This window comes from Dama dama, chromosome 12 (assembly GCF_033118175.1).
Source record: "Dama dama isolate Ldn47 chromosome 12, ASM3311817v1, whole genome shotgun sequence".
NCBI lineage: Eukaryota > Metazoa > Chordata > Mammalia > Artiodactyla > Cervidae > Dama > Dama dama.
The window spans coordinates 98,579,935-98,594,059 of record NC_083692.1 but is presented as its reverse complement, the minus strand read 5'-3'; the positions used below and the strand labels follow the sequence as shown (position 1 = coordinate 98,594,059).

Below are 14,125 nucleotides of genomic sequence, written 5' to 3'. Positions count from 1 at the left end.
AGAAAAACACCAATACAGTATATTAATGCATGTATATGGAATTTAGAAAGATGGTAACGATGATCCTATATGCGAGACAGCAAGAGACACATATGTGAAGAACAGACTTTTGGACCCTGTGGGAGAAGGTGAGGGTGGGATGATTTCAGAGAACAGCATTGAAACATGTATATCGTCATATGTGAAATAGATCACCAGCCCAGGTTTGATGCATGAGATAGGGTGCTTGGGGCTGGTGCACTGGGATGACCCTGAGGGATGGGATGGGGAGGGAGGTGGGAGGGGGGTTCTGGATGGGGACACATGTACACCCATGGCTGATTCATGTGAATGTATGGCAAAAACCACTATAAGAGTGTAAAGTAATTAGCCTCCAATTAAAATAAATGAAAAAAATAAACTCAATGTGTGTGTGGTGTGTATGGAGAAATGCTTTCTTGTAGAAATAACTTGAACATATTTTCCTGGGATAGATTTTTGGTCCATGTGGCAGAGCTCTCTCGGGTTTCAAATCTGACTCTGAGGTTAATGCCTAAGATCTGTGTTGGGGTGCCCTTTACCAGCTTCCTGGGGCTTCAGACCTACAGAGGCAGCCCCCAGGCTTCTGCCCTATCCCACTGCCCCATTTACTCCACAGACCTGCCTTCCATCATTTTCTGGGCAGGTGAACACTGGCCCTGAAGGCATTGGGAAAATTCACTGAGACTTGTTTTTTCCTTTTGTTCCTAGTTATGGTTCCAAGGTAAGTTTTCTTGTGGTCCTTAGGAAAATATCTGATGTTTTAGATTGATTCAGGGAAGCTCCAAGTGGGCCCCTTAAACATTACACCCACTAGCAGTCTAATCAGTATTTGCTGCTACTTTTGTAGTGAAATGTTTAAGAACTTAGTTTTTGTAGGTCCATCCGCCCTTTCTTTTGATTGCTATAATGGAAAACATTGCTTTCAGTGATCAGAAGTAAAATGTTGATGGCAAATTTAGAAGACATTATGATCCTTCATATCTTTTTTCTTGGCAAAGCAATTGAATTGGGAAATAGTACTGCCCTCTAACATGTGACAATTACCATAAAATTATATCCTGTTTGGTTGGCAACAAAATCAGTTTGTTCGAATTTGTAGCAAAAATCTGAGCTTTTAAATTACTGTAAAAAAGACAGTCATATTTTAAGTAAGAAACATAAGGTTTTTTAAAAAAATCAGAAATGCAAAGAACCTCTTTTAAAATGCAATCTCCAGTTTTCAAGAGTACGATTTCAGTGGGGCTGAGAGTGGGAACCTACTAAACCCTTCTGGGAGAAGGGAGCACTCGGGGAGGGTGTCTTGTGCTGATCACACCAGACCTCAGCCTCTAGCTGTCTGTGCACGCGTGTGACCGTGCACGCACGCGTGTGTGTGTGTGTGCGTGCCCGTGTGTGTGCGCGCGCAGCCACAGGGCCACGGGGGTGCTCGGGCTGCGGGCTCCCTCGCTGCCGGGAGCGGGGCGCGCGTGCCCGGCGGGGCCGGCCCGGGCCGTGCGCAAACGCGGGCAAGGCGGCTCTATGTGTGTGCGGCTCCGCGCCGCCGCGGGCCCCATTTTCTGCTCCGCTCCGGACAGGCACATAAAAGGGAAGGCGGCTGCCGCCGGTCGCCGTCCTCTTTCCCTCAGATGCCCTCTGCTGCAGGTTTATTATTACAGTACGGGCCGCGCCGCCTCTCCCCGGGGCCCTGGCCAGCCGCCGGGCTGTGCAGCGCCCTGGCCGCCTTCACGCCTGGCGCGCCCCCAAACCGCCTCCTCCGCCTCCTTATTTGTCTGAAAAGCAACCGCACGTCGAGGCGGAGAAGCCCGCCAGGGGCGGGAGAGGCCGGGCCGGGTGTGTGCGCGCCGCGCTCCGGGGGCGGAGCCGGGGCGGCGCGCGGAGCCGCGGGCCCCTTTGTCCCCGGGCCCGGCAGGCGCGGGGGGCGGCGCGGCGCTCGGGGTTCCCGGGGTGCGGGGTGCCGGGGCGCGCGCGCCTTGGCAGCCTGCCGACCGGGCCCCGAGTCGCCGATTCCTGCCGAGTAAGCAGTCTGGCTCCGCCGCGGCCGCACAGTGGCAGCGAGGCTGGGGTGCTGGCGCGGCGCCAGCCCATCAGAATTAGCTCATTGTTCACTAGCACACTAGCAGCAGAGAGAGAGAGAGAGAGAGAGAAACTGACTCTTAGAGAGAGACACACACTCTTGGAGAGACAGCGCGAGGCAGGGAGACCTTCCCCCTCCTCCTTCTTCCAAGGCTGCACTTCTTGGAAGTGAAGCCGGTTTGGGTTTTGTTTCCCTTCCCCCTCCTCCCTCCTTTTCCTCCACCCCTTTCCCTCCCCCCGCCCCCTCCCCCACCCCCTCCCCAGTTGTCTTTCTAGCATGATACCCTTTTTCATCCACATTTGTGTTTCAGGTGTAGAGAGGAGAGAGTGAACAGGGAACGGGGCTTTTGTCTGTAAGTATATGCCATTCCCATCCCCGGCCGGGAGCGCTGCTTTCTCTTTTGTGTCGATTTCTTGCCGTTGCTCTTTGCTGTACTCCAGCCCTGCAGAGTTCATGCTTCTTCCCTCTAAATTTTAAAGAACGGAAGCCTGTACTTAGAGAAATTCTGGCATTTTGGTCCCGCTGCATTAAGGCTGGAATTTGACTTGGGTGTTTTTTTTTTTTTTTTTGTTCCTAATGCACAAGTTAAGAGGGAGAAATCTGTTGGGAAGGGGTGGGGTTTTTCGCTTGTCGGTGTGATTAATTTTTGTTCTTCTTGCTAATAAAGCATTGTTAGGAACTGTTTTGTTTCTTTGCATTAAATGCACTCTGGTGCATGCACACCCCCCTCCCCTTTTATAAAGTGGATTTGTGTTCCTCCATCCTTAGTCTTTATTACTCTTTCAAAGCTGCTGCGCCTCCAAGGGTCTTTTCAGGCATTCGATCTTGCAACACTTTTTTTCTGCATTTTCTTATAAAGCAGCTGAACTTTGGGGGAGGGATGGCTTAAAAATAAGTGACTGCTTTTTGCTTGATGATGATAATCTGATTTGCATTTCTGTGTGTCTGTAATACCATTATAGGAAAACTCGAAGAGCTTATAATACCCTGTTAGAGAACTTTGTTTCTCCATTCATCTTAATTTTTGTCATAACTTATGTTAACAAAAGAACTGTATTCTGACACGAGGGTTGAGAGGAAAATCACCGCAGCACGGATATTAATGTTTATTTGGTTTAGGGAGAAGGGCATAATGGTGTATATTCCTGACTTTCCCCCCTTAGTGTAGTTTTTTTTTTTTTTTTTTTAAACACGGAAGGTTATGTAATGCAGTGCCATTTCCAAAAATATCCACTCTGAGGCATTACACTACACGGTGGAAGGCTGATTCGTATTCTGCTGTCTTGATTGCAAATATACTGCCAGTAGTATGTCTGGGAACAAAGAGCGGCCAGAAAACAATCTATTTTTATCACTTGGTTCTACTTTTAAGTTATTAAACCTTTTGAACTCCCTCAATTTAAAGATGAACCCAACACTAAGAATAGCCCAGGACTCTGCAAAGCCAGGTACCAGGGATTCCTTTGTCCCCTATTTAAGCCTGCAGACCGATTGAAAAGCTCTTTCAGAAGCCCCAGTGGTTACAATAATTTGCATGTAACTGAGCTTAACCACAGAAAATGATTATTTGTCTGTAACCTCTAAACAACCATTTCTCATTTGCTGACCTATGGTAAGGCAATTTGTCTACTGTATTTAAACATATTTTGCAGGTTGGTTGGTCTCCTTGGACTGAAGAGAGGGAGGGTGCAAGGCCAAGACTGTTAAGGATTCTCAAAATGGTAAGAATTGGTCATCAGAGGAGATTCTCAATTGCTTCTTACTAGTCTTTATTCTTTTTAAATATCAACCACCCACCTTCATCTCCCCTGAACCCTTCATTGTTTCTACCCGATATGACCTTTCAGAGGTTCCTATCCAGCCTGGCGAGCTTCTGCAGTACAGCAATTTATATTAATTGGATGTGATGAATTCGGAATAAGATCTTTTGATTTTCAATCATTTTGAATAGAAAACTGAAATTCCTTTCAGAAGTGAAAAATTTTTAACTTAAACAACAGAAACTGTCCTGTTCTTTAAGAAGGGTGATAAATTGGTGACATGCGTGGAAGAGGTGGCAGCAATGGGGCTCAAACAAAGCAATGGGTCTTCTAGTAGAGAGAGCCAGAACTTATCCCAAGAGTAGGAGTCTGTGTCCAGCTAATCCAACAGCTATAGTGTATGCTAAAGCGGTATATATATAGAGCATGGACTTTTATGTTAATGCATGCTATTGTCTCCCAAATATAATTACCGTTTTATTGTTGTTGATTTATAACTTCATTGATGAGAGACATCTGCTCAGATTTAGAAGATAAGCGTGTTATCCTCTAAATGAAGGTGTAACTATTTCTGACAAGCATTATGATCCACAGAGGAGGCAGCTTAGTGTTCGATGATGGATTAAAGAAATAGATGAAATACACATTAAAAACAGTTGAATACATGTATTAATCTTTTTTGAAAAATTTCCTCTCTGGAAATGAAGTTGAACTGAAAAAAAGAACAGAAATGTCATGAAACTTTTTAGTTAAGTACAGCATGTCCTACTGCAGATGTTTATGCTCTTTAAAACACTTCTTTGCCACTTTGAATGTGTGGTTTCCAAATTTAGTTTTCGTTTTTTCTTTTAAAGGAGGGAGGAATTTAATGAATCAAAATTGAATCTGATATACTTGATGTTTTTTTTGAGAGCAATCCAAGTATAAGCTTCCAAGGAGAAAAGTGAGTCAGAAGCAGTTAAATGAATTCTGTTTGAATTCTGTTAATAAGTAAGCTCTTTATTTTTTGTGTATGCCTCACTTGTCATTTCAACAGGTGGGTGTCAAAGCATCAAATAAAATAGATCTTGCTTGGGCATAGGTTGATAATGACCAAATTAAGGAACTTAAGGTAGAAGGCAAAAGGGATAAACAGAAAATTAATCAGTAGGTTTTGTGCAAATGGTTCCTAAGTAGATATTAAATTCCTAACTATCCATTGTCACAGGGTTCTAGGATGGTAATAAAATAACCCACTGCAAATTATTTTTGTTTATTCCTTTATCTTTTCCTGTGATTGGCCACGTCACTTTGTCCTGTGGCTCTTTATCCCAGAACCTTACCCTGGGATAAAGAGGGTATGAAGATTCATGTGTGTTGTAATGTCAGGTGACCAGTTTGGTTAAACATCAGTCTGACCACTGATTCTGCCAAAATTAGTCCTATAGATCAAGCTCAAAGAATAAATATCATGTTTCCATAGTAGTGAGCGAAGTAAGCATGTATGCCAAAGCCAAGAATGAAAGTTGGAACGATTCGAATGCAGAAGAGCAAATTCGAATTATTGTTACATGTTGTCAATTTCTTACAGTTGTCGTCTATTTATGGTGGCAGAATGAGAAGTCAGTTTGTTGCTCTTGGAAGGATTTTTAGTCATGGAAAAATTCTCACAACTTTTTGGTGATCCTTTCATCAAGATGTCAGTCCCTTTTGGCACAAACCCATTGCCTGAAATGAAACCACTGACAGTTATTGTCTGTGGGTGATTCCAAGTAACTTTCTAGCAATTTTCTTATTCCGGGAGGTCTGAGCTCTTCAGTGTTTTCACAGACTAATGTAAAAAAAAATAAACTTAGGTTGTATTTTTTTTAAAACTGATATTAGAGGTGTCGTATACCTCCTTTTCTCCTTTTTGGAAAAGTAAAGTTATTTTCTTTCCTTGATTAAAACAGGAATTACTTTGCTGACCTGTGTAACAGGCTTACTTAAAGACTTATCACTAGGGAAGCAGTAGACTTAACACCTGGTCACCTCTAGAAAATATATAAACTTTTGTATCTTTTCTGTGAAACATATCTTTCCATTTGTATAGAAACATGGATTTCCATATTTTAAAACACTAAAAAGCTAATTTCAGTGTTATTGACCTGTTTAGTAAAGGGCTTAATTCCAAATATAAATTTATAATCAACTCATTTCAGAGTAAGAAATTAACTAGTAGACTCCAGGATCCAAAACAGAATGGTTCAATATTTAGACATTTGACATACCCTAAAATGATGTTTCACAATGATAACTTTTTGCATTATCAAAAAATACAACTGCGTTGTTAATCTATGAGGCGCTAATCACATTGTATTCCGTATAGGGGACCCTTTGGGCACAGCTCCAGGGGGCATCATTTACATAGGCAACAGTGCATCTGTGGTTGTGCATTTTAGGAGTACTGTTATAAGTTTTAATTTTGAGTGTGGTTTGCCTCATCTTAGTTTTCTAGAGTGTTCTTTTTCATAACATCCCCCAGCTTTTTCAGTTTTCTAGTAAGCATAACTTTTCTAGCACCAACCCCCCCCCCCCCCCCCGCCACATGTCTTTGCAATTAACAAGATACTGTGAGTCTGCAGAAATCTTCAGCATTTCTTTAATTTATATTTGACTTTTTGTTTAATTTCTAAGATTATATTTAGTATTGGTCCTTGGGATTTACTTAGTTGTTTTATTTTAAAGGTACTTGCTTCAGATACATCACCGAGAAGAAAATATTTCAAAAATAAGCAGATGGTCTTACTGAATAGTTTGAAAAAATAAATTATTTAATTCAGTGTCAAAGTTTAGTCCTGATTTTCAACATGACTACCCTTTGTGCTGTAAACTTGCCTCCTAGTATGAATGTGCCATGGATTCACAGTGGCAAAAGCTTGGGCTCATTATGTTTTAACAGAGACCTAGGGATTGGAACAATTTTAGATTCTCTCTAAGTCTGATGCTGAGCTTTTCAAAATGATGAGTTGACTCCATTGTACCGTTCATAGAGCTTTGCTTTCTGTACAGTCTGTGAAGTGGCATTCATGAACTTACAAGGAGACTCTTTCAATAATCTCTCCAGTAACATAAGGTTTTCTTGTTAAAGAAAAAGAGAAAGATTGCAAAGGGATGAGGTGCTGTTGGTAGCTGTGCCGTTGGGTTTTGGAATGTAAATTTACAAGTTACTCAGGGATTTTTTGATTGTGGGGATGCTGAAAAGTACCTAGGAGAGTAATTTTAGATGGTACTGTCTTCTCTTTTACCAGTGCTTCTAGTGCATTGTGAGGAGAGAATTGGGAATTGTTTGGGGAATTGGGACAGTAGGGATGGTCTACCTGGGTTTAGCCCCAGTCCCGCTTCCTCTTGAGCTAAATAGATAAGTCAGGCGGAGGAAGGTATTTGAGCAGAAATCTTGGAATAAACAGGTATTTAAAATATCATTCTATTTTTTTGTTTGTTCTATTTTAAACTGATGCAATTCTTAAAAACTGGTGTGTAAATCAAATCTTCATAAATACACTGAAAGAAGTCTCTTTATTTTAAACCCTAAGATGAATGATTTTCCCGGGTGGTGCAGTGGTAAAGAATCTGCCTGCCAATGCAGGAGGTGCAGGAGACCTGGGTTCGATCCCTGGGTGGGGAAGATCCCCTGGAGTAGGAAACGGCAACCCACTCCAGTATTCTTGCCTGAAAAATTCCATGGGCAGAGGAACCTGGCTGGCTGGAGTTCATGGTGTCGCAGAGTCAGATGTGACTGAGCGCGCACAGTCTAAGATGAATACTTTAAAATAGGAAAATACACTTCTGAAATATGAACACTTTACTAATCCAAATGAATAAAAGATGATGAGTTTTATACATTGTGTTCACTTACACTAGACTGACTAGGAGCGTCCCTGCTCTTGCACATATGTTTTTAAGTGCTGTTTCTGGCTGATAAGTCTTTTAGGACCTTATCCTCACAACCAAAGTGAAATGGAGGGTTAGGATAATTATCTGAATCGTTATGCTTAACACAAAATAACTTGATTTTGTCTGATTCATCTTGGTTTATTCAAAATGTTGCTGGACTGAGGCAGGAGTGGAAGGGATTTGCCTGAATGATCTGAATAATTCCTTTGTTATACAGGAAAAAGACTAGCAATAAGGAAATCTTAGTAGTGAATCCAATTTGAATATACCAGAGGAAAATGTAATGGATGTAGCTGGACTGTATCATCTGAGTTGATCAAGATATATTTTAAATATTCTGGCTTTAAACCACTCCTTTGCTTTATATTGGAAAATTAACCATAAGTCTCAGTCTACATCTGTAGAAATTATAGTTCCTAAAAATCCTATTTCTTGGATCTAAATCTATCTGAAATGAGTATTTCTGGACATGTTTTGCAACTATGGACAGCTTCAAGAATCTCTCATCTCAGTGGGTTAAAAAACAGCAGTGATCCTGAAATTGATCTGTTAGTGCATGACAGTATTAGCAGCTCTAATGGTTTGGGATTTAAACATTAGCATGGCACTCAACTAAATTCTAAATATCAATTCAGTTATTAGTAGCAATGACATGGTATTAACCTGGTGTAATACTAGATTATACTGTCCTGCATTATTTGTTAGTTGGATCACATGCATTTCTTTCACTGACCAGCTAGATTATAATAGACTCCCAGAAAGTTTAAAAACTTCATATGCAGTGTTTAATGAAATATTAAATATATGTTAGAAGCTCAGTAAATATTTGGTCCATACATGCTAATATCTGTTAAGTTGGACTTTTAAAAAATTCATCCTTAATGACTTAATCTTGTTTAGTTTTGATGGACTAGAAGTAAGTTTTATCCTTCCATTCTTCTAAAGAGCTAGGAAGTTGAAGTGAATGTAATGTTAGCTTCCACAGCAAATTATTTTCCATTATTTATTAGAAGAAGAAAAAAATTATGATTAAGCCATAAAGCCACTTGTCAAAAAAGAGTGTCTTGCGGTTGCTCACCTTTATCAGCATTTAGAGCCATCCTCTGAACAACCCGGTGTGATACTAGCCCTCTAGGTTTGATGCAGCTGTGGTACTCAAAACTCACAGCAACTTTTTCCTACAGTCCTAAAAATCCCCTCTGGGATCCAGGAGAACCTTTGCTGCCAGTACTGGAACGTTAAAGCCTTTACTTATTTCCAGTATGATCTCATTCTGTGATATCATGTAAATGATCCCAAGAAAACAAAGTTGCCATGTATGGACGCCCTGAAGAAAATGAGAAGAGTTAGCAGTAGGATTGTACATCTATTCCTGTGTCAACTGAACAAGCATTTTTTTTTTTTTTTTGAGTATTTCCTTTGTGCCAAGTTTGTTGCATTATGGAATGTAGATTTATATTTTATTTGTGGCAGGAAGACTGATATGCATGATGAACTTAATGTCTTGCGATATAGTCTAGTGCTAAATTGTAAGATGCAGAGGAGTGGTATCATTGGAGACTGGGAATTGGAGGTGAATGCTTTTTTTAAGGAGGTAGAAATTAAGCTATACCCAGAGATGACAGATACATGGTTTGTGTGCCGTTTCTGCCTCCTCCTCCACTTGTGGCAGACATTGCTAATCAGTGTCTTAACACACAGTATTATTATTATTCATCCTGAAAGAGATTTCCAAATCTTCACTGTCTTGTTACATTAACAACTGATTGGAGCCAGCACAAAATTTGAAACCTAGAAGGACCTTGAGAGCAGGTACTGTGCCTTCTTGACGTTTTCAGGGCTTAGCATCAGTCCTTAATAAATATTGAGTGACCGAAGGATGGGTATATTTAGATGAGAGAAAAGCATATTTCTGGTGAAAGAAATATGCTTATTAGAAAGGTATGCTTACAGGAGTGAGCATAATAGATGTTTACTGCATTAGTGAATGTCCTCCTCCCTATTTCAGGACTCTGTGCTCTCAAAGACAGATCTCACACACTAGACCTAGAAGTCAAGGACTCCATGGGCCGAGCTAGAGGCAGCCACAGCTCAGGCATCTTGGAGATGGCCCCAGGCTCTCACTCAGGTTCCAGCCTGTCTCAGGCTCTTTGCATGTTGATTGTGCCCAACAGAAAGAAAGCACACGTGTTCATTCACATACACCTTATTTATTGCTGCCTCTCACTCTCCTTGGGCAGTGGTAGGGTGGTAAGAAGAAGGAAGGTCCCGAGCTGGAAGCAATAGGGAAGGGAGCACGCTTAACCTCTTTCTTGGGAGAAGGTGGCTGCACTTCCCCTGGTAAATGCCAGAGGATTCCTTAGTGTCCACTTGGCCAGAGAGGGTGATGGTGTTGCGCCAGCTGGGAAAGCAGGCCCCATGCTTCCCTTTGCGGCTAGCTGTGTGCTAATCAGTCGCAACCACACAAAACCAGCTGGTTCTCTCTACTACTTCCTGATTAGACAGATGTACGTATTCAGAATTCAAGCCAGCGCTTACATCATCATAATAAAATTGTTTACAATTTGAGGCCTACGGGCTGTTACTAATTTAGACAATAGTTTAGTGACCATCATAAGGGAATCTCATCACATGATACCCAAAAGTTGGGGAAAGCCAAGACCAAGAAGGATTTTTCTGGAATCTCTTCTGGAAACAGGACAGACTCAGAAGGCATCAGCTGCAAGGTTTTCGATATGAAATGATTTTACCAGTTCTGGACCCTTCAGGTGCGGTTGGCCTCAGCCCCTAGGCAGTAAGTGACACACACAAGCGCTGTTCCCTTAAATTCCTTATGCCTACTCCCACATCATACTTGTAAATATTTTTTTCAACTTGTGTTTTAAACCTTCATAAACTGAATCTCTGTGGCTGAGCAGCCATTCCGGTAGCTGTGTGAACTCGCGTTTTATTTCTAGCTACTGTAGCATTTATTTTCTTAGAAGGACCAGGCCACTTGTTGTTCTGAACGTGCCCCAGGAGGCCCTCCTCTCCGTGCCTTTGCTTACTCAGTCCTGGAAAGAATGCTCCTCCTGACAAAATAAAGCTCTTCTTCCAGACTGAATTTAAATGACAACACCTCCAAGGAACTCTCCCCAGGACATCTAGCAGGAATAGTCTCGTGCTCCCTTGTAGACTGAACACACACAGTATCCTGCTTGCGGCCGGCTTCTCCGAATGCATTTCTACCCTCCAAGGCTGGAAACCTGACGCAAACACTGACCACTAGTCGGTGAACATCGGACCTCTTTTTATGGTGCAGTTGAAGCTGTGATGCCTCTATTTCCCCTTTTCCTGTATCGGGATGGTGAGTTCAGTTGTGGAACAGTTGAGAGGGAACTCGAGAACAGCTAGTGAAATTGGCTGGCATTCTTTTCCTACAAAGTGAAAGGAACCCCTAACCTTCATGGACCTTGGAATAGATTACACCTCCATGAGCCAGTCTAACCACTGCTCCAATACCTGTGTGGCAACTGGCACATCCTTAGGAACCAACAAATGTCTGTGGAATAAATGAGTGAGTGAGCTCAGAAATACGTGGAGATCTCTTATTTCTGGGCAGAAGCAGGTGGCTCATCTTGAGGTTTACAACTCGTAGTAGCCCAACACTTTGCAGGGGTGTGACAGTTCTGATTTTTTAATAAAACGTAGGACCCAGGAAATTAAGTCACTACACACAGGGGATGAATTTGCTGCTGAAAACCATCTCTCACTGAATAAAGAAGGCTTAGTGTTAGGGAGGTAAGAGGGGAGAGTTAACTGAAATGTCAACACGATACAAAACCAGCTCCTCAGTTCTGCGCTGCCTTCTCCACTCTTTAGACAGAAGAGGCCCTCAGAGTGTCCAGAAATTTAGTTTGGTGTGGTCTGCTGGAAGGGGACTCTCACCTTTAGGGTGGGGTCACACATCCATCCCGAGTCCTGCTGCGGGATGTCGCTCTGCTTCAGGTGATTGGTGAGGTGTTACCAGCGGTCCACAGTTTGCCTCTCAGCAATCTGTCAGTCATGACAGCAGAGCATCATCTGCTCTGGTTTCACAAGGTGATGAATTCTTTACAAATAAAATAATTGCCTGTTATTATCTCAGAATGGTTTCCGATCTCAGCCTTGTGCCTAAGAAGTTGCTCAATTGTGTCCAACTCTTTGCCACCCCATGGACTATATAGCCTGCCGGGCTTCCCTGTCCATGGAATTCTCCAGGCAAGAATAGCGGAGTGGGTTGCCATTCCCTTCTCTGGGAGATCTTGCCAACCCAGGGATCAAACCCAGGTCTCCTGCATTGCAGGCAGAGATGCTTTACACTGTCTGAGCCACCAGGGAAGCCCTAGATTTATCTAGCTGGAGGTATTTTTAAACCCTTGATTTTAACTGTGCTTGTTCAGTATTCATCCTAACTCCCGTAAGCTAAAATACAAGCATCATGCCTGTTTGAAGAGAAGGGAAGGATATTTAACAGAATGCGGTCAATGAAAGGAAGGTCTGTTTGCCCCTTTTATGCTGAAATTGGGAACCAGAGCCATTGATTGGAAAGAAAGGGAGAATAGCTGAATAGTTGTTGCTGGTGAAAATATGAGCCAGAGACCTGTACCAATAAGTAATTAAAACAAGAGGGAGATTCATAACGTGCATGAAGTTTTGGTGTGGTTGCCCAGTTCTAGCTCTTGTCCCTTCTCCACTCCAGCCCTTACTCAGATCACCATCGCACACCGCTGTCCTTTGATTACTAGGGCAGGTAGCAGCCTTCCTGTCTGAATTGTGTTTGATACAATTCCAGCAGGGAAAAGTACTGCAGTCCACTGACCCAACAGGGGGAATTTACAAAAGTTGTGTTTAAAATGGATCCAGGCATTTTGTGGTCTCTTGTTGAAAAAAGTCAGTGTCAGATATAGTAGAAATTAGGAGAAGATACTGGGTTTGGCAGCCAACATTCGAAACTGTCAAGGAAAAACTGGATTCTGTGGTTAGATGAATAAAACTAAGATACTTAAAAACGTGACCCAAGTAAGGGATTGTTATTAAGTACTTTTTCAAGAAGGACTATTTCTTGCCCTTCGTGAAGTCATCATAGTGAAAGTTACCAAAAAGCTTATTGAGACCATGCTGGGAAAGTCTGCCGTTGTGCACATTTGCCAGGCAGTTGCTGAGCCTCGGTGTACCGTGGTGCCCTGTGGGTTTGGCAGCACATGTTTGAGCATTTAGCCTAGTGCCTGCTGCCTTGTGGGGACAGTTAACACTGGCTGAAAAGAAGGAATACTGGGCAGAGAATGGACCTACTATTTGAGACATGCAATCTCATGGACTTTCTGAGATAGCATCGTTATGAGAATTAGAATTTGAAAAGATGAAGTCGTTAATTAACCCGCTTCCCTGGTGGCTCAGAGGTTAAAGCATCTGCCTGCAATGCGGGAGACCTGGGTTCGATCCCTGGGTTGGGAAGATCCCCTGGAGAAGGAAATGGCAACCCACTCCAGTATTCTTGCCTGGAGAATCCCATGGACAGAGGAGCCTGGTGGGCTGTAGCCCACCAGTCCATGGGGTCACAAGGAGTCGGACACAACTCAGCGACTTAACTTTCACTTTCACTTTTCCTGAATAGATACCCCAAGATTTGGTGGCTTAGCTCTAAAAAAAAACTTTTTTTTTTTTTAAATGTGTTTTCTTTGCTGTTTTAGTACTTGCAGCCCAAACTAATGGGGAATTGTCTTTCCTAAGATGTGTATTCTCTGGAGTTGAAAGCTACCTACCAAATATTCAATACTTCATAGAAAATAAGTACTTAGTAAATATTTCTTGATTTTTTTGATTGGATAATTAATACATATACTCAACCAATTTAGTTAATACAGCACCAAAAATTCTGCCCACATCTTGGAGCCCTTCTCATGTTTGTAATTTTGATCTTTTATTACCTGGATTTGATTGTTTCCAAAGCCTGAATGCTCTGGGCCCTATAAAAAAAGCTGTATAACTGAAGCTCCATTTCACAGTGCCCTGTGGAGACTTGGGTCTAATTATACATCGTGGAATGCCTCTGGCCCTTGTATGTTTTGCTCGCTTCTTGATAATAGAATCTTAAATTATTCTGATCTTGTTATCAAGGTCTGGGAGTCAAGTCTCTACATCTTTTCATTTCATCTTCATTAAGCCTATTCCTTTTTTTTTTTTTCATGAGGACTGCTTTTTAAACTTTAATTTTATTATACAGGCTTAACTGTCTACACTGTCACAATCAATTCAATCAGAAATGGTTTTTGGCATCATAGAAACAATTCATCTGATAATTAATGTGAATTTTTACCCAATTGATCAATGTTCT

The 14,125-nt window shown here is 42.0% G+C and overlaps 1 protein-coding gene across 2 annotated transcripts in view; it reads left to right on the top strand.

The window, feature by feature from the left end:
* Nucleotides 1–2,013: 2,013 nt before the first annotated feature.
* NREP (neuronal regeneration related protein) overlaps nucleotides 2,014–14,125 on the top strand; it is a 33,314-nt gene continuing 21,202 nt past the window's right edge. The window contains exons 1-3 of one of the 2 annotated variants that reach the window (XM_061158194.1): nucleotides 2,014–2,035; nucleotides 2,406–2,447; nucleotides 3,748–3,816. In XM_061158194.1, coding sequence (XP_061014177.1) covers nucleotides 3,814–3,816 — 3 coding nt within the window. In that variant the 5' untranslated portion in view covers nucleotides 2,014–2,035; nucleotides 2,406–2,447; nucleotides 3,748–3,813. Of the gene's footprint in view, nucleotides 2,036–2,252; nucleotides 2,272–2,405; nucleotides 2,448–3,747; nucleotides 3,817–14,125 lie in introns of those variants that run through there. The other variant, XM_061158193.1, reaches the window with a different exon arrangement.